This window comes from Aquila chrysaetos, chromosome 6 (assembly GCF_900496995.4).
Source record: "Aquila chrysaetos chrysaetos chromosome 6, bAquChr1.4, whole genome shotgun sequence".
Taxonomy (NCBI): Eukaryota; Metazoa; Chordata; class Aves; order Accipitriformes; family Accipitridae; genus Aquila; species Aquila chrysaetos.
In genome coordinates, this window is record NC_044009.1 from 27,625,447 (window position 1) to 27,651,647 (window position 26,201).

Consider the following 26,201-nt stretch of genomic DNA (forward strand, 5'->3'; position numbering starts at 1 on the left):
ATCCAGCTATGCCACATAGCTGTGGTGATGGAGTGGGGGAGACTTCTCCCCTCAAAACCATTTAAGGTTGCTATCTACTTTCCCCTCATTCCTCTTTGTAGAGCCTCCAACATTTGTTCGGGAGTTGAGTCCCACCGCCGTAGTGAAGGGTTTGGAGGCTACACTGGAGTGTGAGGTGATTGGTACTCCTCCGTTTGAGGTGAAGTGGCTGAAGAACAATAAGGAGATGTTCAGCAGCAAGAAATATGCCATCTCCACCAAAGAATCAGTATTTACTCTTAATGTGACTAACTGTGATGTCTCAGATGTTGGTGAATATCAGTGTATTATATCAAATGAAGGTGGGAGCTGTTCTTGCAGCACAAGGCTCAGCTTGAAAGGTCAGTCCTCTAGGAAGCATACCCCAAACATTACATCCCCTAGCTAAACTGTAGTGACAAGGTTGACTTTATATGATCTCTCTTTCCCCTCTTCATTTTCCATGACTTATCTTCCAAACAACAAACAAAACCTCACACCACAGAACCACCATCCTTCGTCGAGAAGCTGGCGAATGTCACTAGCATTTTGAAAGGTACCGCATTCTTCCAGTGTGTTGTAGCAGGCGCTCAACCCATATCTGTGTCATGGATAAAAGATGAGAAAATACTGGAAGATGATGAGCACCACCATATTACCTTTGAGAACAGCGTGGCCACACTGGAACTTACCAATGTCGACCTCAGCCACAGAGGGAGATACACCTGCCAGGCAAAGAATGAGTCTGGCATGGAGAAGTGTTTTGCTTTACTTTTTGTACAAGGTGTGTACAAGGTGTGACCCTTCAAGCTCATCCTTGATATGTACTTGAAAAGTCAGTCCCCTATCTGTGTAGCTAACTGCCTTTTTTATACACTTTATACCTCAGAGCCTGCACGGATCATAGAAAAGGCTAAATCACTTAAAGTCACTGAAAGAGACCCCGTGACTTTGGAGTGTACTGTTGCTGGGACACCAGAGCTCCGAATAAGATGGTATAAAGATGGTAAACAGCTCCTGCCCAGTAGATACTACACAATGAGCTTTGAAAACAATGTGGCCAGTTTCAGGATTGAACCTGTATCAAAGGAGGATAGTGGTACATACAGTTTTAAGGTTGAAAATGACTTTGGAAGTAGCACCTGCGAAGCTGTTCTGACTGTGCTAGGTTTGTATTGTCATTTGGCAAATTTGCCAGTCCAACAGGGAGGGAATGAAAAAATAATAATCTCTGTTTGTGAAAGATAGGCAAGAAGGTAACCAGTGTGTTTTTGCCATTTTTTGTGTTGGGCAGATCAATCAATTCCTCCTGCATTTATCAAAAAGCTAACCAAAAAGGATACCGTTCTGGGATCTTCTATCCAAATGGAGTGCAAAGTCTCTGGGTCACTCCCCATTACTGCAAAATGGTTTAAGGATGGAAAAGAGATAACTGACAGTGCAAAATATAGAAGCCTGTGCCATGAGAACACTATGTCACTCGAGATTGCTAATCTAGAGCTGGCAGACAGTGCAAATTACACATGCAGTGTCTCTAATGTTGCTGGGACCGATTCTTGCAGTGCTATCCTCACTGTGAAAGGTTTGAAACTCTTTTACTGCTTCTTCTTATTTGTGATAGATGCTGAGAAAATACCTTAAATCTTATGCTAACATAACACTCTTATACCTCTTAACATTAATGCTGAAAACTTGGTCTCCATGCTTATCTCACTAATTTTCTTTATTCTTAGACAGTTCTGATGTAATTGAATATTTCTTTTTCTTAAAAACTGCAGAGCCACCAAGCTTCTTAGTAAAACCTGAAAGCCAGCAAGCCATCCCAGATTCCACAGTGGAGTTTAAGGCCACACTAAAAGGAACGCCACCATTTACAGTAAAGTGGTTCAAAGAAGACTTAGAACTTGTATCTGGTCCCACTTGTTTCATTGGAATTGAAGGGTCAACTGGGTTCTTAACCCTCTATTCAGTGGATACTTCTAGGAGTGGGCACTACACTTGCCATGTTTCAAATGATGTTGGCAGTGACTCTTGCACTACAACATTGATGGTAACAGGTGTGCACTCTTTCTTGTTGTGTTGCAGTCTTTTTGTCTATTTCTTTTCTTTCCTTTTTGCCAAGCCCACCTCAGTGACCTTTGTTACATTGCCAAGTGAATTCCCTACCCTATGTTTGCAACCCACAGTTGTTTGGCTCTTTTCCCAACTCTTCTCTTTCCAGTATTAATTCAGACCTTCCTGACCCTACTTTTCTGGTTTTTTTAGAACCACCCAAGTTTGCTAAGAAGCTAGAGGCAGCGAAAGTAGTCAAGCAGGGTGACTCAGCCCGGCTTGAATGCAAAGTAAGTGGATCTCCAGAGATGAAAGTAGTGTGGTTCAGAAATGACCATGAAATTGTTGCCAGTGAAAAATTCCGGACATCATTCATTGACTCTGTGGCCGTGCTTGAAATGAATCATCTCAGTACTGATGAGAGCGGTGACTACATCTGCGAAGCTCACAACCCTGCCGGCAAGGCCAGCTGTAGCACCAAAGTCACAGTGAAAGGTTAGCTGTCCTCTTGTTCTCTGACTACATCTTATTTTTCCCTAGTGGTTTTATCCCTTGGAAATCCACAGGAACATGAGATTAATTTCTCATTTCAGGGCTGCCTTTTTCTTCATGTCATGTTTGTTTCTTAATGCCCCCTCACCCCCTCTGCCAGTGCCTGAACAAGAGAGATGTTGTTCTTAATGCAGATGAGTCCTAAGCTAGGTGTTCCCCAGTTCTATGATTGTCAACGTCCAAGACAGATCATAGTGCTATATCAAGGATTTGAAATATGAGGAAAAAGAAGAGACCCAAACTGATCAGTGTCAGTTTTACACCCTGTATTTGAGAATACTACCAGCTAAATGAGACCTGTACCCTCTTTGCCCAGGGTCACCTCTCTGTTTTTACCTTTTCTACAGAGGAGCTAAGAGCTTTGAATGCTCACCTACCTGCAAGATCATTTCATAATGTGCCAGAAAATGAGGAAAGTCTTTGCCCATTCTGTTGATTTTCTCAGCAGTCTCATTATGTAGAAGCTGGTATCAGTAAACAGTTTGTTGGTCAAATAGCTCTAGACTCCTTTTCAAAAATGTTCCTTTCTTCTCTTGTTAGAACCTCCTGTCTTTAGCAGGAAGCCCTCTCCAGTAGACATGCTCAAAGGAAGTGAGGTTAGCCTGGAATGTGAGATTTCAGGAACGCCACCATTTGATGTTACCTGGTACAAAGACAGAAGACAAATCCGCAGCAGTAAGAAGTATAAGGTTACAGCCAAAAACTACCATACAAGCGTTCGCATTCTTAATGTTGAAGCTGCAGATGTTGGTGAATATCAGTGCAAAGCACAGAATGACGTAGGAAGTGACACTTGTTTTTGCACTGTGAAGCTGAAAGGTAAAGTATTGGCACATATGCCATCTGCAGTGCTCCCAATGGCTCTGCATTGCTCTTCTTTACATAGGCACAGTGAGTATTTACTGTAACTGCATGTTTCTTCTTCAGAACCACCAAAATTCTTGACGAAAATAAACAGCATGACTGTTGTGGTTGGTGAACCTGTAGAGTTACAAGCAAGAGTCGAGGGCTCCCAGCCAATTTCTGTGCAGTGGCTTAAAGACAAGGAGGAAGTTATTAGAGAAAGTGAAAACACGAAGATCACATTTATGGAAAATATTGCAACTTTACAACTTGTGCGCACAGAGACAAGCAATGCTGGAAAATACATCTGTCAGATCAGAAATGATGCTGGAAGTCGCGAGTGCATGGCTACCTTAACTATTCTAGGTTGGTAAAAAGCACAAGTTCATGAAAGATATTTTTAAAGTTAGGAATTTGGCTGTTTAGTGTCAGCTGTACGCTTTGCTTATGCCCCTGAGTTCAAAACAGAGAATCTCTGTGTCCCCAAAAGCAGTAGTCATGTTCCTTATTTCCAGTTGTCCAGGGATAGGGGTGAAAGGAACCACAGGCCTCTACACTGTGATGGGATCCACTTGACTGGCTTCTAAGTCATGTCTTCTGCTTGTGCCTGCTTGGAGAGGGACGGACAGTTGCATTTCTCTCCTAGGAGTTTAAACTTATTTTTACTTCATTTTGGAGAGCATCTGAAATCTCCAGTTTAGGATAGAATAAAGGGTGGAAAAAACAGCTGAAAAAATTTCCCAGCCCAACAGACTGAGATATCCTTAGTATGAAATGTGTAAGCACCATTTTATAGTGCTATAATACTTAGAGCTAGTACTAATCAAATCCTGTTTTCACCATACATGTTACCCATCTCTCCTTCCAGAGCCTGCAGTCATTGTAGAGAAAGCAGAGCCAATGAGAGTTACTATAGGAGATGCCTGTACTTTGGAGTGCAAAGTGGCAGGCACACCAGAGCTTTCCACTGGGTGGTTCAAGGATGGCAAAGAGCTGACCAGCAGCCAAAAATACAGAATTACTTTCCTCAATAAAGTATCTACACTTAAAATTATGGATGCAGAGAAGGAAGATGGTGGATTGTACACTTTTGCAGTGCAGAACGACGTGGGGAAAAGCAGTTGCACAGCATCGGTTGATGTTTTAGGTTGGTTGGGTAGCTTGTCTTCTATCTTTTATAAAAACTTTTGTTCAGTCATGATCTCCTTCCTGTCTTCCATTCCTTCCCTCCTTTTCTCTCTAACCATGGATTTATTATGTTTTCTTACGCAGATCGAATCATTCCTCCTTCTTTCACAAGAAAACTAAAGGACACCCCTTGTGTCCTGGGTTCCTCAGCACTGCTGGAATGCAAAGTGTTGGGTTCACCTCCTATTTCTGTTGCCTGGTTCCGAAATGGACTTAAATTAGTCAATGGGGAAAAACATCAAATCTCCTTTTCAGATAACCTATGTATTTTAGAAGTGAATTCACTGAGCGACTCAGATACTGGAACTTACACCTGCAAAGCTACCAACATAGCTGGTTCAGATGAATGCAGTGCTGTATTGACTGTACAAGGTCAGTATACGATGGTCAGGAAGCTCCCTGAACTACTCTTTTCTCTTTCTTTCTTGAAATTGCCTATGGTCTTTTGTAAATACACTTGGGGAAAATTATTGACTGGAAAATATTTTGTTCTTTATCTTCAGTAGGTGTGTGGAAATGCCAGGGTTATGCTGTAGCAACCTGTCTTATCTCTCTTTTTCTCTTGTGTGTTTAGAACCACCTTCTTTTGAGAGGACACCAGAGCCTCTGGATGTCTTGCCAGGCACTAGCATCACCTTTACATGTGTTATCAGAGGAACCCCTCCTTTTAAGGTGAACTGGTTTAGAGGGGCCAATGAGCTTGTGCCAGGGGACAAATGCAATATCTACTTGGAGGACTCCATTGTGGAGCTTGAGTTATTTGATGTAACTCCTCTCCAAAGTGGAGAGTACACTTGCCTAGTGACTAATGATGCTGGCAGGGCAAATTGTACAACACACCTTACAGTAAAAGGTTTGTAAAGATTGCATCTCTATTTACCTTAAAATATTGTTTCCTTCCCTCCATTTGTCCTGTTGTGCTCAACATTTGTGACTTCTTACCCTTCATTAGAGCCGGCTGTCTTTGTGAAGAAACTGAGTGATCAGTATGTAGAGCCTGGCAAGCCCATCATCCTGGAGGGCAATTACACAGGCAGCCTGCCTATTTCTGTGACATGGAAGAAGAATGGCCACACCATCACTCAATCTCAGAAGTGTAGCATCACCACCACAGAGAAATCCTGCATCCTGGAAATACTTGACAGTACCAAAGAAGATGCAGGAGAATACACTTGCCATGTTGAAAATGAGGCAGGAGGAGATGTTTGTGAGGCTGTAGTATCTACCTTAGGTGTGTGCTCCCTTTGCTTTTTCTTGCCTGTTCTTTCAAGTGTATGCTTTCCAAGGCCTGGCACTATAACGAGTCTATCTAATGGCTTCTGTTTTTTAGAACCTCCCTATTTTGTTACACACTTGGAACCTCTTGAGGTGTCTGTTGGGGATTATACAACGTTGCAATGCCGCGTTGCTGGAACACCAGAAATCACTGTGTCTTGGTACAAAGGTGATACAAAACTCAGGTCTACACCTGAGTACAAAGTATTCTTTAAAGACAACGTTGCTACACTTATTTTCAACAAAGTGGTTAGCAATGACAGTGGAGAATATACCTGCAAGGCAGAAAACAGTGTAGGAACTGCATCTACAAAGGCTCTCTTAACAGTTCAAGGTGATGATTTTATGGTAGCTTGCTACAAATTCTTTTTCTCTTGCAAAATTGTAAAGAAATTGATTCCTGGGGTATATTTATCCTTTACTTGCTTTCTTCTAGAGCGCAAACGGCCACCATCCTTTGCAAGAAAATTAAAGGACATCGAGCACCCTGTTGGTTTACCCCTTAAATTTATGTGTCGGCTCAATGGCTCAGAACCAATTACCGTGACTTGGCATAAAGATGGTGTGCTGCTAAGCGATGACCATAACGTGCACACATCCTTTGTAGATAATGTTGCAGTGCTGCAACTGGTGCGAACTGAGATGAATCATACTGGGCAGTACTCTTGCACAGCCACCAATGCTGTGGGCACTGCCACCTCAAGTGCTAGGCTCACAGTGGCAGGTGTGTTGGCTTACAAAACTTTTGCCTGGAGCACAGGCCCCCCTTCCCATTTCATGCATGCGATGGTATTAGTGTGTTGGATTAGCTTTTCTGTGAAGTATGAGTATTACACTGTTTTCTTGTGTTTCTAGAACCCAAGCAAGCACCTGTCTTTGACACCAAACCAGAATCTATTGATGTGCCTTTTGGAGAAAGTGCTGACTTTGAATGCCATGTTACTGGAGCCCAGCCAATACACATCACCTGGTCCAAGGATGGTCGGGAAATCCGAACTGGAGGAAACTTCAGTATTACATTTGTAGCCAACACAGCTCACCTTCGAGTGCTCAGAGTGGGTAAAGGAGACTCTGGCCAATATACTTGCCAAGCTAGTAATGAAGCTGGGAAAGACTTTTGCTCAGCCCAACTCAGTGTCAAAGGTATTAAGATTAAGTCACCTTTGTTTGTGTGTTTTCATTTTCTTGGGTAAAGAGACCTCTTTGTTACTGAGTCTCATCTTCCACCCTTTCCAATTTGGAAATATATAGTAAGTATCTTTCCAGAAAGCAGACATATACCATGTGGTGACCTTCTCCTATCATAATGCATGACAGTAGAAGCATTGTGTGCCTGCAAAATCTCAAAGGGGAAAGGTGCCCTTGTGAAACTGTTTGTATGGAGAGTTGCACTCATCCTGCTTTTTACTGTCATTAGTGCTTAAACTACAGTCACAGTGGTATTCACACATAGCAATTACTGTATGGAAAATGGTGATACGATAAATACAATTACCTTGCATTTGTAGGCCAGCGCTGGTAACTCTTTCAAATTTGCTAAAGATTTCAACTGGAGTTCTGAACTGCTGATTTATTCTAGACTACTTAAGTTCTTCATGCAGAAATAAGTTTTAAAGCTGTGCAAGCAAGTGAAACTATCCCTACCGTGTTTCTGCTGCTCCTGGGCGTGAAGGGCTTGTCAAATCTTTCATGCTGGCCTGGGGATGTTTTCATCCCTCAAAGGTAACAGCAAAATTTGCCTTGGGTGGAGCAATCGTCCTTCGTCCTTCGTGTGTTTTTTACAGCTCCAGCTGTCTGACACCAGATTTGGCAGAACATAGTTTTAGTTGTTGTCTTTGCCTTCTTTTCTCCATCTTACATCTTTCCATGAGAGGAAACTCCAGTTGGCAATAGAGCCAGCTGCTGTAGCAAGCTTACTTTGTTGTGCCCCAATACTCTTGTGATCCCCATAACTCTTGCTCAGCACCATAGATTTCACACGGCAAACAGGTATACCGCCACTCTCTACATACTTATTCTGTTCTGCAGAACCTCCCAAGTTCATCAAGAAGCCTGAAGCTTTGCGGTTCGTGAAGCAGGGAGATGCAGTTCAACTTGAATGTAAAATCAGTGGCACACCAGAGATCCGAACCATGTGGTACAAAAATGACCAGGCACTCCTGGCGAGCGACAGGCTCCACATGTCCTTTGTAGACTCCGTGGCGATGCTAACCATCTTGGGTGCCAACACTGAAGATGCTGGAGATTACATATGTGAAGCCCATAACTCTGCCGGCACAGCCAGCTGCAGCACTTCAGTCACAGTGAAAGGTTAGCAATATAGCTTCACACACCACCAGAATCCCTGGCTTCTAGGTCCGCTGCCAGCTGCACATCCTTGTGGACAGGGAGCTGCTGCTATGACAGTTGGTGGCTGCTGGGGCAGCATCTCTCCAGCTGCTCTCACATTCAAACACTGCTGTGTTTAAGCAGCAGAGGCCAGGCAGGAAATAGTGGTGGGTGTTCAGCCCTGTGCAGCCATTCCCCTGTCTCCCCATTTAAGTCAACTGCAAGCTGAATAAGGCAAGCTTGTCAGATCACAGGGGAAGCATGGACCAGCTGGAACACCAGCCATGATGAGGGAGATGGGCATACTTTGCAGCCATCCCTCTGTCTCCTCTTTATATACAATGATCCTGGCAGGAATGAAACTTAAGACGGAAGAGGAGGCTGTGTTGCTGAGCCTCACTGATGGTAGCTTTCATGACTGGAAAGAGGCGGGGAAAGCTGGAATGTCATCCTGGGGAGAGGGAAGAGTAGCTTTTGAGGAGGGGCACTGAGCACTGACTCCAAACAGGTGCAGAAGTGTCACATTTTCTGCCCTTAGTACTCTAAGCGTTGGGATGGCTTTCTGGGAGATGCCGGGGGCTCAGCATTTTTTAGAGGTGAGGCCACATATTTGGAAGCTAAATATGGGTTTACAAGAATAAGTGTAGGCCCCCTTCCTGGATATGTTGCCTCCTGCTACTATCCAGAAACCCACCCAGGGAAGCAGGCTCACACATTACGATGTGATTCTTTTTTTTATAGAACCACCTGTTTTTAGCAAGGTGCCAAGCCCTGTGGACACACTTAAAGGCTCAGATGTCATCCTCCAGTGTGAGATAGCAGGGACTCCACCCTTTGAGGTGGCTTGGTTCAAGGACCGGAGGCAGGTCAGGAGCAGCAAGAAGTTCAAGGTGACAACAAAACACTCCATTGCCAGTCTTCATATTCTCAATCTGGAATCTCAAGATACTGGAGAATATCAATGCAAAGCTATGAATGAGGTGGGAAGCGACACTTGCACCTGCCCGGTGAAATTCAAAGGTTTGTATGCTAGAGGATCAACAGCACCACCACCCTCTTCTCATGATCTCCCAGCTGCATGCTTAACCTTCCTCTGCCTCCTTGTTTTTGCCATCAGAACCCCCACGCTTTGCCAAGAAGCTGAGTGACACTGCAATCTTCGTCGGGGAGCCAACAGCCCTGCAGGCAGTAGTGGAAGGATCCCCACCAATTTCTGTTGTCTGGCTCAAGGACAAGGGTGAAGTTATTAGGGAGAGTGAAAATGTCCAAATGTGGTTTATGGACAACATTGCAACTCTTGAGATTGCCAGTGCAGAGGGAGCTGATGTTGGGAAGTACATCTGCCAGATCAAAAATGATGCTGGCATGCGGGAGTGCTCTGCCTTTTTACAAGTCCTAGGTGGGTATAGCCTGCTTCACAGGTACTATATTTTACAGCTTGCACAATTGCCTCTACCAGCCTTTGTTTTCTGTTTATATCCTGTGCTCACTGGTTTGCAGATAGATTTCCTGGTGACACACTGACCCCTCCCTTCCTATTTCAGAACCGGCAGTTATCTTAGAGAAGAGTGAGCCGATCACAGTAATGGCTGGCAATCCTTTTACCTTGGAGTGCAAAGTGGGAGGAACACCTGAACTTATCACCAAGTGGTACAAAGATGGCAGAGAACTAAGGAGTGACCGCAAATACCAAATTACCTTTTTCAACAATATATCCACCTTGAAAGTCTTTTCTGCAGACAGGGGAGACAGGGGCTTGTATACTTTTGAGGTGCACAATGAGGTGGGGGACAGCAGCTGCACTTCTTCAGTTGATGTTTCAGGTCAGCTCTCTGTCTTTGTTGTTCACCCTTGTCTTTAAAGGAAGCTTCCACCTGCCCCTTTCCTTTCCCCTGAAAAAAACCCAACACTTTTCTTCCTATTCTTCTGCCCTGTCCTATTTAGATCGTCTTGTTCCTCCTTCATTCTCAAGAAAACTAAAGGAAACAAATGGGGTGCTGGGATCCTCCGTGCTTCTGGAGTGCAAAGTGTCTGGCACATCCCCCATATCTGTGGCCTGGTTTCAGGATGGGAATGAGATTGTTAGTGGAGAAAAATATGAAATCTCATTCTTGGATAACGTTTGTGCTTTGAAGCTGAATGCCCTGGATGTCACAGATACAGGGCCATATACCTGTGTGGCAGCCAATGTGGCTGGATCTGATGAATGCAGCGCCTTCCTGACTGTACAAGGTCAGTGGAAGGATACTACAGCCCCTTCAACAAAATTCTTCTTCCCTCTTCTCTTCCTCCCCTCTGGTTTCCCATGATTTCTTTTTTCATGTTTTTCTTCTGTTTTCTCCCTCCTTCTCTCTTTTTTTTGTCTCAAACCTGCTCCAGTTTTCCTCCCCCACAGAGACTCTCCTATTAACATCTTTCTCCCTCTTCACTTCTTTGCATGATCCTTAGAACCACCCTCTTTTGTGAAGACACCTGATCCCCAGGAAGTTTTGCCTGGATCGAGTGTGACATTCACGAGCTACATCAAGGGCAGTACTCCCTTCAAAGTGACTTGGTTCCGAGGCATCAGGGAGCTGGTGCCTGACAGCAGCTGCTCCATCTCTCTGGACGAGTCTGTGGCACAGCTGCAGCTGTACAACGTGGAGCCAGGCCACAGCGGGGACTATGCCTGCGTGGTCACAAATGATGCTGGCAGTGCCTCATGCACAACCCAACTCTTCGTAAAAGGTGTGTTTGTATGTGTGCTTGTATGCACAGGTATCCCCCTTCACACTCTGTCTGCAGCCCTGCCACGACTGTCCCTCTCACTATTGATCTATGCCTCCGCACAGAGCCTGCAGTCTTTGTGAAGAAATTAAGTGACTTCAGTGTGGAGCAGGGGAAGTCCATTGTGCTGGAAAGCAGCTACGTAGGCACTCCTCCCATCTCTGTCACCTGGAAAAGAAATGGCATGCCCATAACTCAGTCTCCACGCTGCAGTGTTACAGCTACTGACAAATCTGGCATTCTTGAAATCTTCAACAGCACCAAAAGTGATGAAGGCGAATACACCTGTGAGGTGGCAAATGAGGCGGGTGGGGATGTTTGCCACAGCCTTGTATCCGTCTTAGGTACGCACCACCCCTGATGCCCCTAAGGCACCCCAGTGGTGCTATGCCTGTGCTCACCATGCTCTCTTTTTCCCTAGAACCACCCTATTTTGTCACGCACCTGGACCGTGTGGAGGTGAAGGTTGGCGAGCCCTTGATCTTAAAATGCCAGATTGGTGGTGCGCCAGAAATCAAGGTTTCCTGGTACAAAGATGACACCAAGCTCAGATCAACACAGGCTTACAAAATGCACTTCAAGAATAACGTGGCAACGCTGGCATTCTCCATGGTGGAGGATAGTGACATTGGAGAATATATCTGCAAAGCAGAAAATAGCGTTGGCTTCGCCACCTCCACAGCTTTGCTTGTTGTTAAAGGTGATGGGCCTAGAGCCACTCTTTCCTGGGGTAGTTTGTAGGAACTCTTTGTTGTCTACAGAAAGGGGTTCTTATTAATTTCAGAGTTAATTAATTCTAGATTGACAGGGTGGCTTTCTACTTATAGTGCTGATTATTATTGCTTTGCAGAACGTCAACTTCCCCCTACATTCGCCAGAAAACTGAAGGATATTCAGGAGGCAGTTGGTGCCCCAGTGACGTTTGATTGCCGCATAAATGGCTCAGAGCCTATCCAGGTGTCTTGGTACAAGGATGGGGTTCTTCTAAGCGACAGTGATAACATGCAGTCAGCCTTCTTAAATAATGTTGCGACTCTCCAGATCTTGCAAACTAGTATGGCTTACTGTGGCCAATATACTTGCTCAGCCCAAAATGCTCTGGGGACGGCATCTTCCAGCGCCAAACTTCTCCTCACAGGTTTGTAGCTCACACTTAAACAAAGATCTTTTGTGTGTCTTTGCTCTTTTATTTCTTCACCCTTTTTCCCACACTACCCATTATATTGTGGCCAGGGAGCATGGGCATGGCATGGTGAGGTGTGTGGTGAGGAGGGCTTGGTGGTGAGCTCTGCCATGCTTTCCTCTTTGCAGAACATCTACAACCTCCCTTCTTCGACATCAAGCCAGTATCTATCGATGTGGCGCTAGGGGAAAGTGCAACCTTTAAGTGCCACATGACTGGCTCTGCTCCCATGAGGATTACTTGGACCAGAGACAACAGAGAGATCCGCCCAGGTGGCAACTACAAGATGACTCTGGTGGAAAACACAGCCAGCTTGACAGTCCTAAAAGTCAGTAAAGTGGATGCTGGACTCTACACATGTACTGCCAGCAACAGTGTTGGAAAGGACGCATGCGCAGCTCAGCTGTCTGTACAAGGTATTGCTGTGAGCTTTAGTGTTCATGAGGCTTTTCTTTGCAAGACAGACACCTGGAAAACAAAGGCCTGAATGCAGATAAGTGTGAGACTAACAGCCTACACTGAGATGTCTTATTTCCTTTAAATATTATTGTAATACTTAGATATTTATTCATCTTTCTTCTGGTCAGGTATAGTGCGTGATTTGTCTTACCAAAGGGATTCTTCCATTGAAATGTTAACTCCAACTTAGTAGCCTGTTACGCCTTTATGAATGGCCCTGTTGGCTGGCAAAATCTGTCTTTAAAGTCTCTCTCCAGAAGTGACATTCGCTAAGTTGTCCAGGGGAGGGAAAGGTAACTGGGAGAAACTCAGTTCACTTATGAAACTTAAATGCATTTTTACTGAGTGTGCACCTCCTGCAAATAGTTTTACTCTTTCACAGACTGAAAACATTGAAAACTGCTGTTCTAGACAGCAAAACTGGGGGATCTGAAGACAGACTTGGTGACAAATATCCATTCCGCCAACACTTTGCTTCTCCACATAGTGTGTGGATCTTATACATTTCAGTGATCTAAATTTATGACGGGATCAAGCTGTCTTGGTACAAGTGACACTTCTATATTAGTGTAATTTCCTCAATGTAGGTGGGAACATTGGATTTATTTATAGCTGTTCCGGATATCTCATTCTTACTGATTTTATAAAAGAACGAATGTAAAATACACTACTCAAATCATGTGTGAGTTCAAATATCCCTGTTGGTTTAGTGTTTTCTTTTTTTTCCCCCCTCTGTATGAATTTGAGGGGGGAAAACCCAAAACATTTCAAGAGTAAATACTATGACTTTTACTCTCTAAGACAAATAACACAAGAAGCTGAACTAACACTAGCAAGTTTTTGTAATAATTGCTTGTCAGATGTATTATATATACCTAGAGTACATTCTATCTACAGGCATTTTTCTTGGTGGGGGTGGGAAAAGTGTGGCAGACTGAATTACCTGTAGATTCAGTGGCAAGTAGGGGTGCTGTTATTGTGTAGCTTGACTTACAAAAGGCATTGAAAGATTGTAGCAAGAAATCTAACCTCTTCAAAAGATTTAAAGCTTGTTTCCACCAGAATCACAATTCTGTTTATTATTAATTGTCACATTATTAATAGGTTTATTTGACTGGAATAACCATTCATAAAGTGATCCCTTATTTATTTTCTTACTCTTCAACTCATTATTCATAAAATCCTGAAAAATCTTTTTTTCCAGGATTATTATTTTCTTTTTTGATCCTGAACTTGCACTGGCACTCACTTCAATCCTTTAGAATTTGTACAGTTTCCCCAGGGCTGTAAAATTAATGATGTTCACTGTTTGCCAGCCAGTTTATATAGAAATTGGAAGGGCAAGCTCTTTGTGTTCATTGATTTGCGTATGTTTAACCTGAGCAGATGATGTCTCACTTCTATGACACACAGATTTTTGTTAGTAGAATTAAGATCTTTTGTTCAATTGACCTTGAAAATCTCCCAGTTTTTTATTAACTTTCCCACTTTAACATGTAATGTTCCCAATCTGTAGTTTTAACAACTGCTTTAGGTTCTAGAAACAGCTTTACATTCTAAGTATATACCTTCCTAACTTGTATATCCTCATTTTTGGAAAGGAATGGAATTAGAGTGTGACTACTCAGAAACTGTCAGTATGCAGATAGATAATCAACTCTTTGTCAAAGTGAAATCTGATAGTAAATTACTAAGATTCCAAGAGTCCTTGTGTTAACAAGCCATCATTTCTATTTTTAGAAACTCTAAGGAAGTTTTGTTACTAACAACATAGGATGTTCTGCAAATGTCCCACAGGTTGAAGTAACCCACAATAAAATAGATATTCTTCCTACACTTTACAGACAGATGCACAGAAAGAGGCACTTCATCCTGTTTTGCAGTGAGATTTGTTTGTTGTGCCCACATTACCACCTCTTGGTTTTACTTGTTATATCTTTGATCTATGAGCATTCAGTCTTATGATTCTGAATCATCTGTATGGTACTTCTGATGAAAAGTGTCGAACCTCCACTCCTTTCTTTCCTTACAGAACAAAATGCAACCATCCGGTTTACTTTTCAGTCACAGGACCTTTAATACCAATTTCTGTAATACCAGCCGTCTCATAAGTCTTACCAGCATGATTATTTTGAACCTCTTTTGTTTGCTACCTAAGCTCCTTGACTTTTATTTCTTATATGCACCTTTATGTTTGGCTTTGCAATAAATGTGTGGAGGGTTATAATGCAGATACATTTATAGACTATATCAATTGTTAGTGACCTATTAGGATATAAAGCAGTTGCTATAATGCTCAGCATAAATGCTTTTAATAATATTTCTTGGCTGAATGGTTTGGATTCTTGCATTTCCGTCAGGCATTTTGATTACTCATGTACTGCAAGAGGATATTACTTAAAGAAAACGACATGTCAGCTGATCTGTACTGAATACATAGAAAGAGAAGTAGAATGGGACAATAAAGCAAGGAGAAACTACATGAAATGCAGATAGAGAACTTGTTTGCTTCCTAGTCTATATTTTAGACCAACTTGAAATAATCTAAAAAAAATTTCATAGCAATTGCAAAATTGGAATATTTGCTTAAGTCCCCAAAGTTTAAAGTTTCTGTTCCATATTTCCCTGCTTATTCAAAGAATCAGTGCAGTTTAAAGCATCATCTCCCCTTTTTGGCTTTCCAGAACCACCAAGGTTTATTAAGAAATTAGACTCCTCAAGACTTGTGAAACAGCATGATTCCACTAAGTATGAATGCAAAATAGGTGGGTCTCCAGAAATCAAAGTCACTTGGTACAAAGGTGAAACCGAGATCCATCCCAGTGAAAAATACACCATGTCCTTCGTGGATTCAGTGGCAGTCATTGAAATGCACAACCTTAGTGTTGAAGACAGTGGTGACTACACTTGCGAAGCTCAGAATCCAGCGGGTAGTGCAAGCACCAGTACCTCACTGAAAATAAAAGGTCAGAATCCCAGTTCTTTCCTTACCTTTCTATCTGTATGAGTCCTCCTTTGTGGAAAAGCTGTTAAATCCCACTTTCTTTATTCAGAGAGGCCAAAATCTGTCTGAATAGATGGCAAATCTCTTTCCTGTTTGTTATGGTGTGGGAGAACTTTCTTATTTATGGTTTGTCTTAGCTGTTCAGCAACAGAACAGCTACATGAATAGTCTGTCCTCTTTAATCTCCTTTTCTCAAATAACACAAACTTTAACCCCCTTTTTTTTTTCAGCACCCCCTATTTTTACCAAGAAGCCCCATCCAGTCCAGACCTTGAAAGGGTCTGATATTCAGCTGGAATGCGAGCTTCAGGGCACTCCTCCATTCCAGATTTCATGGTATAAAGACAAACGAGAAATTCGGAGCAGCAAGAAATATAAGATCATGTCTGAGAACTACCTAGCTAGTATTCACATTCTCAGTGTGGATACTGCAGATGTTGGTGAATACCACTGTAAAGCTGTAAATGATGTGGGAAGTGACTCCTGTATTGGCTCTGTAACACTAAGAGGTTTGTATAAAGATTGGCACCTTCTTGGCATTTCATTGTTCCTGTAATTCTCCACCTACTTTTCCACTCCTGGCGTTTTTTTCTTTACTGTTAAATATCTTCTCTTAAATAGCACCACCAACCTTTGTGAAGAAGCTGAGTGATCTCACTGTCGTAGTTGGGGAGTCGATTGAACTGCAGGCTGCAGTAGAAGGATCACAGCCCATTTCTGTTCTGTGGTTAAAAGACAAAGGGGAAATCATTAGAGAAAGTGATAATCTTTGGATCTCCTATTCAGAAAACATTGCAACTATAAGGATTGGAAATGCAGAACCAGCCAATGCTGGGAAATACGTTTGTCAGATAAAAAATGATGCTGGAGTTCAGGAATGCTTTGCCACGCTGACAGTGCTAGGTTGGTAGCATGGGATAAAAACCAATGTGTTTTAAGATGCTTTAAAATTTCAATTTTTATGATGCTAATAACTATTGCATTGTTGTTCTTAAAAATTTTGTGGCTTGCATCTCATTGCAGAACCTGCAGTCATTGTAGAGAAGCCAGGCCCAGTCAAAGTTACAGCTGGAGACTCTTGTACTCTGGAATGCACAGTAGACGGCACACCAGAGCTTACTGCTAGGTGGTTTAAGGACGGGAATGAACTGTCGACTGACCATAAATATAAAATCAGTTTCTTCAACAAAGTATCGGGGCTTAAGATCCTCAATGCAAGACTAGAAGACAGTGGAGAATATACTTTTGAGGTGAAAAACAGTGTTGGTAAAAGCAGCTGCACAGCTTCAGTGCATGTTTCAGGTTAGTTGACTACTCTTTGAGTCATGTCTGATCCTATAGTTCCTTTAAAAAGCCATCAGATAGCAAACTGTTTTTCATCACTGTCCCTCAAAAAGTGTGAATGAAAGCTCCAGCATATCCTTAACCATCAACTCTCTATTTTTCAATGGCGTAGGGGTGTAGGATCAGATTGCTAAAGCAGATTTATCAAAAGAAAGTTAACTGATTTTATTATGCATGGGGAACTTTCTGCATTTTAAGCTCCTCTATGGTAATTTTTATTCTTTTTTTTTTAAACAAATGCAGATCGTATTATACCTCCTTCTTTCACAAGAAAACTGAAAGAAACGTATGGTCAGCTGGGTTCTTCTGCTGTACTGGAGTGCAAAGTTTATGGGTCACCACCTATTCTGGTTTCCTGGTTTCATGATGGACAGGAGATTACCAGTGGAGACAAGTATCAGGCTACCCTTACAGACAATACCTGTTCTCTGAAAGTGAATGGACTTCAGGAATCTGATATGGGAACTTATTTGTGCACAGCTACTAACGTAGCTGGGTCTGATGAATGCAGCGCATTTTTGAGTGTTAGAGGTCAGTATCAATAAGAAGCTAGAGTCAGTGGGCACAAATTTATTTTCAAAAAGAGTTCATTCTTTGCTTTGTTACATATTTCTGATTACTATGGTCTTCATCAGAAATTCAAATGTATTTCTCTGTCTGTTTTATTTGTATGCTTAGAACCACCATCTTTTGTGAAGAAACCTGAACCACTGAATGTCTTGTCTGGGGCAAACATAACCTTTACCAGTATCATAAAAGGCTCCTCTCCATTGGAAGTTAAATGGTTTAGAGGTAGTGTTGAGCTAGTACCAGGACACAGATGCAGTATCACCTTGCAAGATTCAATTGCAGAACTGGAGCTGTTTGATGTAGATCCACTTCAGAGTGGAGACTACACCTGCCAGGTCTCTAATGAAGCAGGGAAGATTTCTTGCACAACACATCTTTTTGTCAAAGGTTTGTCCAGACTACTCTTTCTTATGCTTCTTATGCTTGTGAAAATGATCTCTTGGCTTTATTTAATTTGTTTTCTTCCCATTGTTTATTATAGAACCAGCCAAATTTGTGAAGAAGGTGAACGATATAAGTGTAGAGAAAGGGAAAAATTTAATCTTGGAATGCACATATACGGGTACTCCACCAATTTCAGTGACATGGAAGAAAAATGGAGTAAAAATTACGCACTCTGAAAAGTGTAGCATCACCACTACAGAAACATCTGCCATACTGGAAATCCCTAGTAGCAAACTAGAAGATCAGGGGCAATATTCTTGTCATATTGAAAATGAATCTGGACAAGATAATTGTCACGGTGCAATCACAATACTAGGTGCGTCAAGCCACCACCACTTCATCAAGTGTTATCGGAACTACTAATAGTCATTGTGCAATACCTTTTCATGCTAATGGTGTGTGTTTGTTCTTCAGAACCACCTTACTTCATTACACCCTTGGAGCCAGTGCAGGTGACTGTTGGGGATTCTGCATCCTTACAGTGCCACGTTGCTGGAACACCAGAAATGATTGTATCGTGGTACAAAGGTGATACAAAGCTGAGAGGAACTGCTACTGTGAAAATGCACTTTAAGAACCAAGTTGCCACTCTGGTTTTCAGCCAAGTAGACAGTAGTGACAGTGGGGAGTACATCTGCAAAGTAGAAAACACTGTTGGGGAGGCTGCTTCATCATCTTTGCTGACAGTTCAAGGTGAATATTTCATTTTAAAAAATAGGAAAATGGCCTGTTTTTCTTAAGTATGTTTTGCAATGTCTTCAATTAACAAAGGCCTACCAGTAAAGATAATCGAAATACATCTGTTACTGATCACAGCTCTTCTGTAGGGGTACAAGCTTCTGCATCTTCCTTCTCCATTGAGGATATTGCTTTGATTGTTTCCACCATTAGCAGTCCTGAGGGTTAAATAGGCTCACTGGGTGTAACTGAGGGCAGAATGGTTATATGTTTTCCTGCAACCGTATGCACAGTGCTCTTTTCACATCAGGTTCCACATAAATGGTATGCTGAATAACATTTTTAATCAGAAGTTATGAGCAAAAATCCAGCATACAGTATATTAGGCAGTGGTTATTGGTGAGTACAGCAAGAGGTACATATCTTCTGAAAGCCCTCACTGTATAACACCTGTTTTCCTACAGAGCGTAAACTTCCTCCTTCTTTTACAAGAAAATTGAGAGATGTTCATGAAACTGTTGGCTTACCAGTTACATTTGATTGCGGCATTGCTGGTTCAGAACCTATCGAAGTATCTTGGTTTAAAGATGGTGTACGTGTAAAAGAGGACTACAATGTTCACACATCCTTCGTAGATAATGTAGCAACTCTCCGGATTTTGAAGACAGATAGGAGCCTTATTGGGCAATATACCTGCACAGCTACCAATGCAATTGGGACTGCTTCTTCTAGTGGCAGGCTTGTCCTTACAGGTCAGTGGGCTGTGAAAAATTTAATGGAAATATCTTAAAACTCACTTTTGCTTTATATATGGATTTAATATTGTATGAATAATATTTTTTTCCAGAGGTTTAAAGCAAATCAAGATTTTAAGGTGATGCTTTTTTATTTCTTTCATTCTTCAGAAGGGAAGACTCCTCCATTCTTTGACATCCCAGTTACTCCTGTGGATGGTATTATTGGAGAAAGTGCTGACTTTGAGTGTCACATTTCTGGAACACAGCCTATTAGAGTCACTTGGGCAAAAGATAACCAAGAGATTAGAACAGGAAGAAACTACCAGATCAGTTATGTAGACAACACAGCCCACTTGACCATCTTGAGAGTTGACAGGGGAGACTCTGGAAAGTATACATGCTATGCTAGCAATGAAGTTGGAAAGGACTCTTGCACAGCTCAACTGACTGTGAAAGGTACTGAATAGATAACGCATTGTGTGTACATTTTTCTTCCTTTAATTATAAAGGAAGTTAGCCTTATTGCTGCAAGATAAGTTTGAGAAAAACTTTTGAGATACAGCTTGAAAGTACCTATCTGGAGATACCCATGGGTCTCTTAAGGGAATTAGGAAGGGTCACTAACAACAATGGGAGGAGAAATGAAAGAATATTTTCTTCAGTCTAGTTTCTTTATAGGCTTCGGCCTACTTCTTTCTTGAGAACTCAACAAAAATGTTGGGGTTTTTTTTAAATGGCATTTGACTTAAATCAATGTAACACCATTTTTTTTTTTAAATAGCAAAATCAACTATGTCAGTGACTGTAAGAGCAAGACACCTGCTGTTTATCTTGGCATACTTCACTTAAAAAAAAAAAAAATCCTATTTAAATGAGAGCAAATATCAATTCCCCAATGTCCAAATTTTTCTTGAAACACTTTCTTTAGAATTTTTCATTTCAGGTTTGATTCATAGAATTTGAATAATATGTTCTTTTTTCTTACAGAACGAAAAACTCCACCTACTTTTACTAAGAAACTGTCTGAAGCAGTAGAAGAAACAGAAGGGAATGAACTTAAACTTGAAGGCCGTGTTTCCGGCTCTCAGCCTTTGACTGTTGCTTGGTATAAAAACAATCAGGAAGTTCATTCAAGCCCTCATTGTGAAATATCTTTCAAAAACAATACCTTACTTTTGCATATAAAGAGCGTAGAGCAATCAGATGCTGGTTTATATACCTGTAAAGTGTCCAATGAAGCAGGAAGTGTGTTGTGTACGTCTTCTGTTGTTATCAGAGGTTAGTTGAAAACTTATTTTTCTTTGCTTCTTACTTTTCTTTGTTGTATGTTAGCTGCAAATGTACAGCTTCTATCTTATGAGCTGGTTTTACTTACCTTAACAGCAGTTATTTGTCCCAAGATGGACAAGATAAAACTGGGTTAAACCACAAAATTGAGGAATTCTTTTAATCTTCTGATTAAAATAAAACAATATTTTTGAGGGAGGGGCTTCTTTACTTTTTTCACTATTTGCTATGACTGAAGTGAACATTGAAATCTTTATGTGACATTTCTGTTGAATTTTCAATCATTCTCTTTTCATGGAATAACAGTTTTCCTCTGCAATTACATCTAAGCTTGGACAGCCTTAACAGTGTGTTGTGGCAGCATAGAATTTCATCATAATACTCTTGCCGGAGACTGCATATTTCTTTCTTTAAAGGTGCTTATGCAGTTTTGCAGAAGTGCTTTAGTTCTTATATTATTTTTTTGCATGTGAATGTCCTTGCTGTGTGGAGAAAAGATACTTCTTGCATGTTTGTGTAGAAAATATATTCTCTTGATATTTATTCCATTTTCTAAAACTATGATTGACATTCTCAGACTTCTGTTTATCCTCCTTCATTCCGTGCCATTGTAGTCTTAAGAATCACACGTATCTCTCTTTCTCTTACATTCTTAATCATACTTTCCTTCCTTGAGGAAGTATTCACTCAAGCATTTTCATATTCCAGAACCTAAAAAGCCTCCAGTTTTTGACCAGCCTCTTCAGCCAGCAGCAGCAAAGGAAGGTGATACCCTACAGCTCAGCTGTCACGTCCAAGGATCACAGCCAATCCAGATTCAGTGGCTGAAGGCAGGGAGAGAAATAAGAGCTTCAGACAGATGCAACTTCAGCTTTGCTAATGGAGTAGCTCTTCTGGAACTTGCTGCAGTTACCAAATCTGATTCAGGAGAATATCTATGCAAAGCTTCAAATGCAGCTGGCACTGATACTTGCAAATCTGAAGTGACAGTTAAAGGTACAGAAACATGGAGAAAATCAAGGCATATGATGGAAATTTAAAACAAAACTCCACCCTGCTTTGTTATCTGTGGAACAAAAATGTTAATAATGTAATAGAAAACAATTAATATCTTTTAGTTCTTTGCAAAACTGTACAATCTTGGAAGACAGTATATTTAACAATAATTTATACATAAATAGTGACAGAAACAGTGGGAGAGCAGCATCAAATCAATAGTATATTTTTACCAAAAAGATTAAGAACTTAGTTTCTAAATCTAAACACTGAATTTAAGAAAAATGCAAGCTAAATGAGTGAAATTACATGGACATGCATATTTTATGGAAAGGATGGGAACACTAGTGTTTATTAAAAGAAAATACAAAAGGAATTTGATTGAACATGTGGCCTTAGAGGCTAATTGCTTCAGGGCTGTTACAACTCTAAGACATTTTGACCTTTTAGCTGAAAGTAAATATTGTCTAAACATGTCTAAGCAAGACCTCCATGTAGGTCTTGCCTTACCATTGCATAAAAGACAGTCGTGGTTTAACCCCAGCCAGCAACTAAGCACCACGCAGCCGCTCACTACATGGGTAGCTGCAAGGCTAAGAACTACACAAAAGAAAAACAAAAATAATTTAACAGATCACTGATAAAAAAATGCAAGTAACACTGAGCATGAAATTTCCAGAAATAGAAAAGATAATACCTCACTAAAAACTGATCTATTTTAGAAAATGAGGCTTCTTATTTGTGTATCCATCTATGAATTTGCATCTGTGCAGAATATAAATGACCTGACTGAAGTTAATGAACGGTACTATATGGCCCACTGTGTTCAGTTTCATCTGGAAAGTAAAATACAAGTTAATTAAAACAATATGAAAGTATTTTGCATTTTTATCTCTTGCATAATATTTTGTTCCATCTCTGTATTAATTCCTTTTTTTACAATTTCTTTGGAAGCATCATCATGGATGAACACAAACTATTACATGAAACCATCTGTTTTAATTGTTTGCCTCTGTTTTTTAGAAAAACCAGCAGCTGCACCAGCAGCTAAAAAAGCAGAAGTGGAAGGAAAACTTTATTTTGTGTCAGAGCCTCAGAGTATCAGAGTCATGGAAAGTAAGAACTCTTTTCAAAAAAAGTACACTGTCTTCTATTTGCCTGTACCTTTTGTTTGAGATTATGTCCTGCTGTCATAGACAGCTGGAAAGACTTAGCTTCCTCATTTGCATCTTTCTGCAGAGACTGTTGCAAAATTTATTGCAAAAGTTGGAGGAGACCCAATTCCAAATGTTAAATGGATGAAGGGAAAATGGAGGCAACTCAACCAGGGAGGTCGCGTTACAATCCAGCAGAGAGGAGATGAAGCCAAACTAGAAATAAGGGATGCAATAAAAACTGATTCTGGCATGTACAAATGTGTAGCTTTTAACCAACATGGTGAAATTGAGAGGAGTGTAAACCTACAAGTTGAAGAAAGAAAGAAAGAAGTTGTTGAAGGGGATCTCAGGGCAAAACTAAAAAGGTATATGGAAAATTTTTATAGATTAATTTGCCATGAACACAGAAGAAACATTTTTTTTGTTATATATCTCAGATCAAGATATAATTTTTTAATATTCATTAAATATCAATAACTGTACTAAAACTAGAAGCATCTGACTAGACTAAACTAAAGGATTCCACTGCACAGGGAAGCTCTAAGCTGATTCTCTTTTTTAGTGAAATTTTTAGGAATGAAGCATTGTATATTTAACTTATGTCATTGATTTGAATAGCACTCCAACAAAAAGGAAGGAAGAAGAGGAAGAGCAACCTATTGATATCTTGGAACTTCTCAAAAATGTAGATCCCAAAGAATATGAGAAATATGCTCGCATGTATGGAATTACAGATTTCCGTGGCCTCCTGCAAGCCTTTGAGTTACTAAAGCAAACCCAAGCAGAAGAAAGCCATAGATTGGTAAGATACAGCATGACATTGGCTTCATTAGGAGTAACACGGTTCCTTTGAACAGACTTGGTGTCCATGCTCTGATGTTACTGTGTGTGCAGGAATTTCTGGTTCCTCTTTAGATCTTTTCCTGACAGTTCTCAATTTCTTGCATGCTCAAACCCAAGAAGAAGGAATGGGCCTTCTGGCCAAGTATGTTCTGTCTTCACAACTTGGCTGCAGTTTTTAAGATGGAAAGATATGCTAGTTACAGTACAGTTACAGAAAATTTGACACAGGAACTAATTCTATGTTGGATAAACATGACAGCTTGACATTTAGTATCCTTTAATCTTTGAGTATATTCTGCCTTTTTACAGGAAATTGAGCTCACAGAAAAAGCTCGAAGAGAAGATCAGGAGTTTGATGAACTTGTAGCTTTTATTCAGCAACGACTTACACAGACAGAGGTAATATATTTTTGGACTGATTTGTGAAATATTCAAACCCATAACAGGGAACTTGAAACTAATTTAAACTAATATTTTTCAGCCTATTACTCTGATCAGAGACATTGAAAATCAGACGGTTTTAACAGATGAGGATGCTATTTTTGAATGTGAGATTAAAATTAACTATCCAGAAATTAAACTTTCATGGTACAAGGGAACCCAGAAACTGGACTCCAATAACAAATATGAAATTAGAATTGAAGGTGATCGCCACATACTGAGGATCAGGAACTGCCAACTTGAAGATCAGGGAAATTTCAGAATAGTGTGTGGACCACACATTGCCAGTGCCAGGCTAACTGTGATCGGTAAGCGTAATTCTGAAGTATGTATTTGAATTAATTTACACTTTAATTATTCCACTGCCTGATGTCTGCTAAAATATATGTTTTAACATGCTAATAGAACCTGCAGTTGAACGCCATCTTCATGACACTGCTTTCAAGGAAGGAAACACATGCACGCTGTCTTGTCAGTTCTCTATCCCAAATGCCAAGTCTCAGTGGTATAGAAATGGGAGACCCATTAAGATAGGAGGGAGATATTCAACACAAGTCTCTGACAAAGTACACAAACTCATCATCAAGGATGTTAGAACAGAAGACCAGGGACAATATACCTGCAAGCTTGACAATCTAGAAACAACTGCAGATCTGGCTGTTGAAGGTTTGTAAACAGATACAGAATCTCATTATTATGGTAGTGATAAACAGTTTCTGGATGTTCCATTAAGAGAACAAATGAAAATATTTCTTAAAGAGATATTCCCAAACTTGGAAACAGACTAAACAAGAAATTTTTCTCTCCTTTCTCTTTGAACAATATGTGACATTCTTGTTTAAGTTAGTATTTTTTATTAAATCATCATTACTAATGTCTCTAGGCCCTCAAACAATCTGAGTCATACTTACTTTTGTTTTCTTGTTCTTTGATACTCTTGTATTTTCCATGGATTTCCTCTTTTTCTTAATTATTCTTTCTCTTCAATTTCCTTAATGGCTTCCCTTGTATAATTTATCTGCACAGCAATCTTGTTATAGCTGTACTCTTACATCTTCTAATTTTCATTCTTACATAGAAAAATTCATAGAAGATGGAATCCCTTTTTCTTACTCTACTTTTTCAAGATCTATTGTTATTATATCCTATTATAATGTAGCTATTATGAAAACAATAAGAAGGAATTAGATAAGCTAAGTGGCCTGGTGGTGCATAACAATTGACATATTTTTTGTTTCTAAAAACAGCGGAACCAATTCAGTTCACAAAGAGCATACAGAACATTGTAGTGAGTGAACACCAGTCTGCAACCTTTGAGTGCGAGGTGTCTTTTGATGATGCAGTAGTGACATGGTATAAAGGCCCCACTGAACTGAGAGAGAGTCCCAAGTACAGCTTCAGAAGTGAAGGTCGCTGTCATTATATGACTATTCACAATGTTACTGCAGAAGATGAAGGTAAAAATGCATGGGATATTTGTGCTGATGCCATTCTTTTATCTGATTTTGTTGTCTTTTTTTTAAATGATAAAGGCATACAAATATCAACATTCTTGGCTGTTGCAGGTGTATATTCTGTAATTGCTCGTCTTGAACCAAGAGGAGAAGCAAGAAGCACTGCAGAGCTCTATCTGGTAACCAAAGGTGAGCAAATTTGCTGAACAAATTTGTGATCATAGCCACCTGCAAATTCGTGAGTTTGAAACATGATTCTGAAAAATAAATAGTCCTAAAAGAAATCTAATATTCTTTTGCAGAAATCAAACTGGAGTTGAAGCCACCAGGTAAAGATCATGAGCAAGACTGGCACAAGATCATGTCTATTCACTGTCATAGATTCAGTGCATTGCTCTGCTTTTTTTATATTTTCAAATCCTTTTTTCCTGGTTATAGTAAGTCAAACCTACACCCTGAAAAAATATTCCTCATCCATAAATTTGAGGAACTATTTACTCTCATAAATAGTGGCAATTAATACTGTGATAACTCCAAAATCAGTGATATTAATGTGTCTGGAGTCCTATTTGGTACAATATG

The 26,201-nt window shown here is 40.6% G+C and overlaps 1 protein-coding gene across 1 annotated transcript in view; it reads left to right on the forward strand.

Moving 5' to 3' along the window:
• The window catches only part of TTN (titin), a 244,973-nt gene that overhangs the window by 62,082 nt on the left and 156,690 nt on the right, over positions 1-26,201 (forward strand). The window contains exons 60-105 of the mRNA XM_030019102.1: positions 102-380; positions 524-802; positions 908-1,186; positions 1,313-1,600; positions 1,797-2,075; positions 2,284-2,565; positions 3,163-3,441; positions 3,550-3,831; positions 4,334-4,612; positions 4,738-5,025; positions 5,228-5,506; positions 5,606-5,884; positions 5,984-6,262; positions 6,365-6,652; positions 6,784-7,071; positions 7,957-8,238; positions 8,998-9,276; positions 9,374-9,655; positions 9,801-10,079; positions 10,201-10,488; positions 10,705-10,983; positions 11,088-11,366; positions 11,444-11,722; positions 11,873-12,160; positions 12,334-12,621; positions 15,349-15,630; positions 15,899-16,177; positions 16,290-16,571; positions 16,692-16,970; positions 17,256-17,543; positions 17,691-17,969; positions 18,064-18,342; positions 18,441-18,719; positions 19,169-19,456; positions 19,610-19,897; positions 20,429-20,719; positions 21,437-21,724; positions 22,748-22,840; positions 22,964-23,246; positions 23,500-23,683; positions 24,034-24,123; positions 24,206-24,473; positions 24,571-24,831; positions 25,413-25,622; positions 25,731-25,808; positions 25,922-25,948. Coding sequence (XP_029874962.1) covers positions 102-380; positions 524-802; positions 908-1,186; positions 1,313-1,600; positions 1,797-2,075; positions 2,284-2,565; positions 3,163-3,441; positions 3,550-3,831; positions 4,334-4,612; positions 4,738-5,025; positions 5,228-5,506; positions 5,606-5,884; positions 5,984-6,262; positions 6,365-6,652; positions 6,784-7,071; positions 7,957-8,238; positions 8,998-9,276; positions 9,374-9,655; positions 9,801-10,079; positions 10,201-10,488; positions 10,705-10,983; positions 11,088-11,366; positions 11,444-11,722; positions 11,873-12,160; positions 12,334-12,621; positions 15,349-15,630; positions 15,899-16,177; positions 16,290-16,571; positions 16,692-16,970; positions 17,256-17,543; positions 17,691-17,969; positions 18,064-18,342; positions 18,441-18,719; positions 19,169-19,456; positions 19,610-19,897; positions 20,429-20,719; positions 21,437-21,724; positions 22,748-22,840; positions 22,964-23,246; positions 23,500-23,683; positions 24,034-24,123; positions 24,206-24,473; positions 24,571-24,831; positions 25,413-25,622; positions 25,731-25,808; positions 25,922-25,948 — 11,946 coding nt within the window. The remainder of the gene's footprint in view (positions 1-101; positions 381-523; positions 803-907; positions 1,187-1,312; positions 1,601-1,796; positions 2,076-2,283; positions 2,566-3,162; positions 3,442-3,549; positions 3,832-4,333; positions 4,613-4,737; positions 5,026-5,227; positions 5,507-5,605; positions 5,885-5,983; positions 6,263-6,364; positions 6,653-6,783; positions 7,072-7,956; positions 8,239-8,997; positions 9,277-9,373; positions 9,656-9,800; positions 10,080-10,200; positions 10,489-10,704; positions 10,984-11,087; positions 11,367-11,443; positions 11,723-11,872; positions 12,161-12,333; positions 12,622-15,348; positions 15,631-15,898; positions 16,178-16,289; positions 16,572-16,691; positions 16,971-17,255; positions 17,544-17,690; positions 17,970-18,063; positions 18,343-18,440; positions 18,720-19,168; positions 19,457-19,609; positions 19,898-20,428; positions 20,720-21,436; positions 21,725-22,747; positions 22,841-22,963; positions 23,247-23,499; positions 23,684-24,033; positions 24,124-24,205; positions 24,474-24,570; positions 24,832-25,412; positions 25,623-25,730; positions 25,809-25,921; positions 25,949-26,201) is intronic.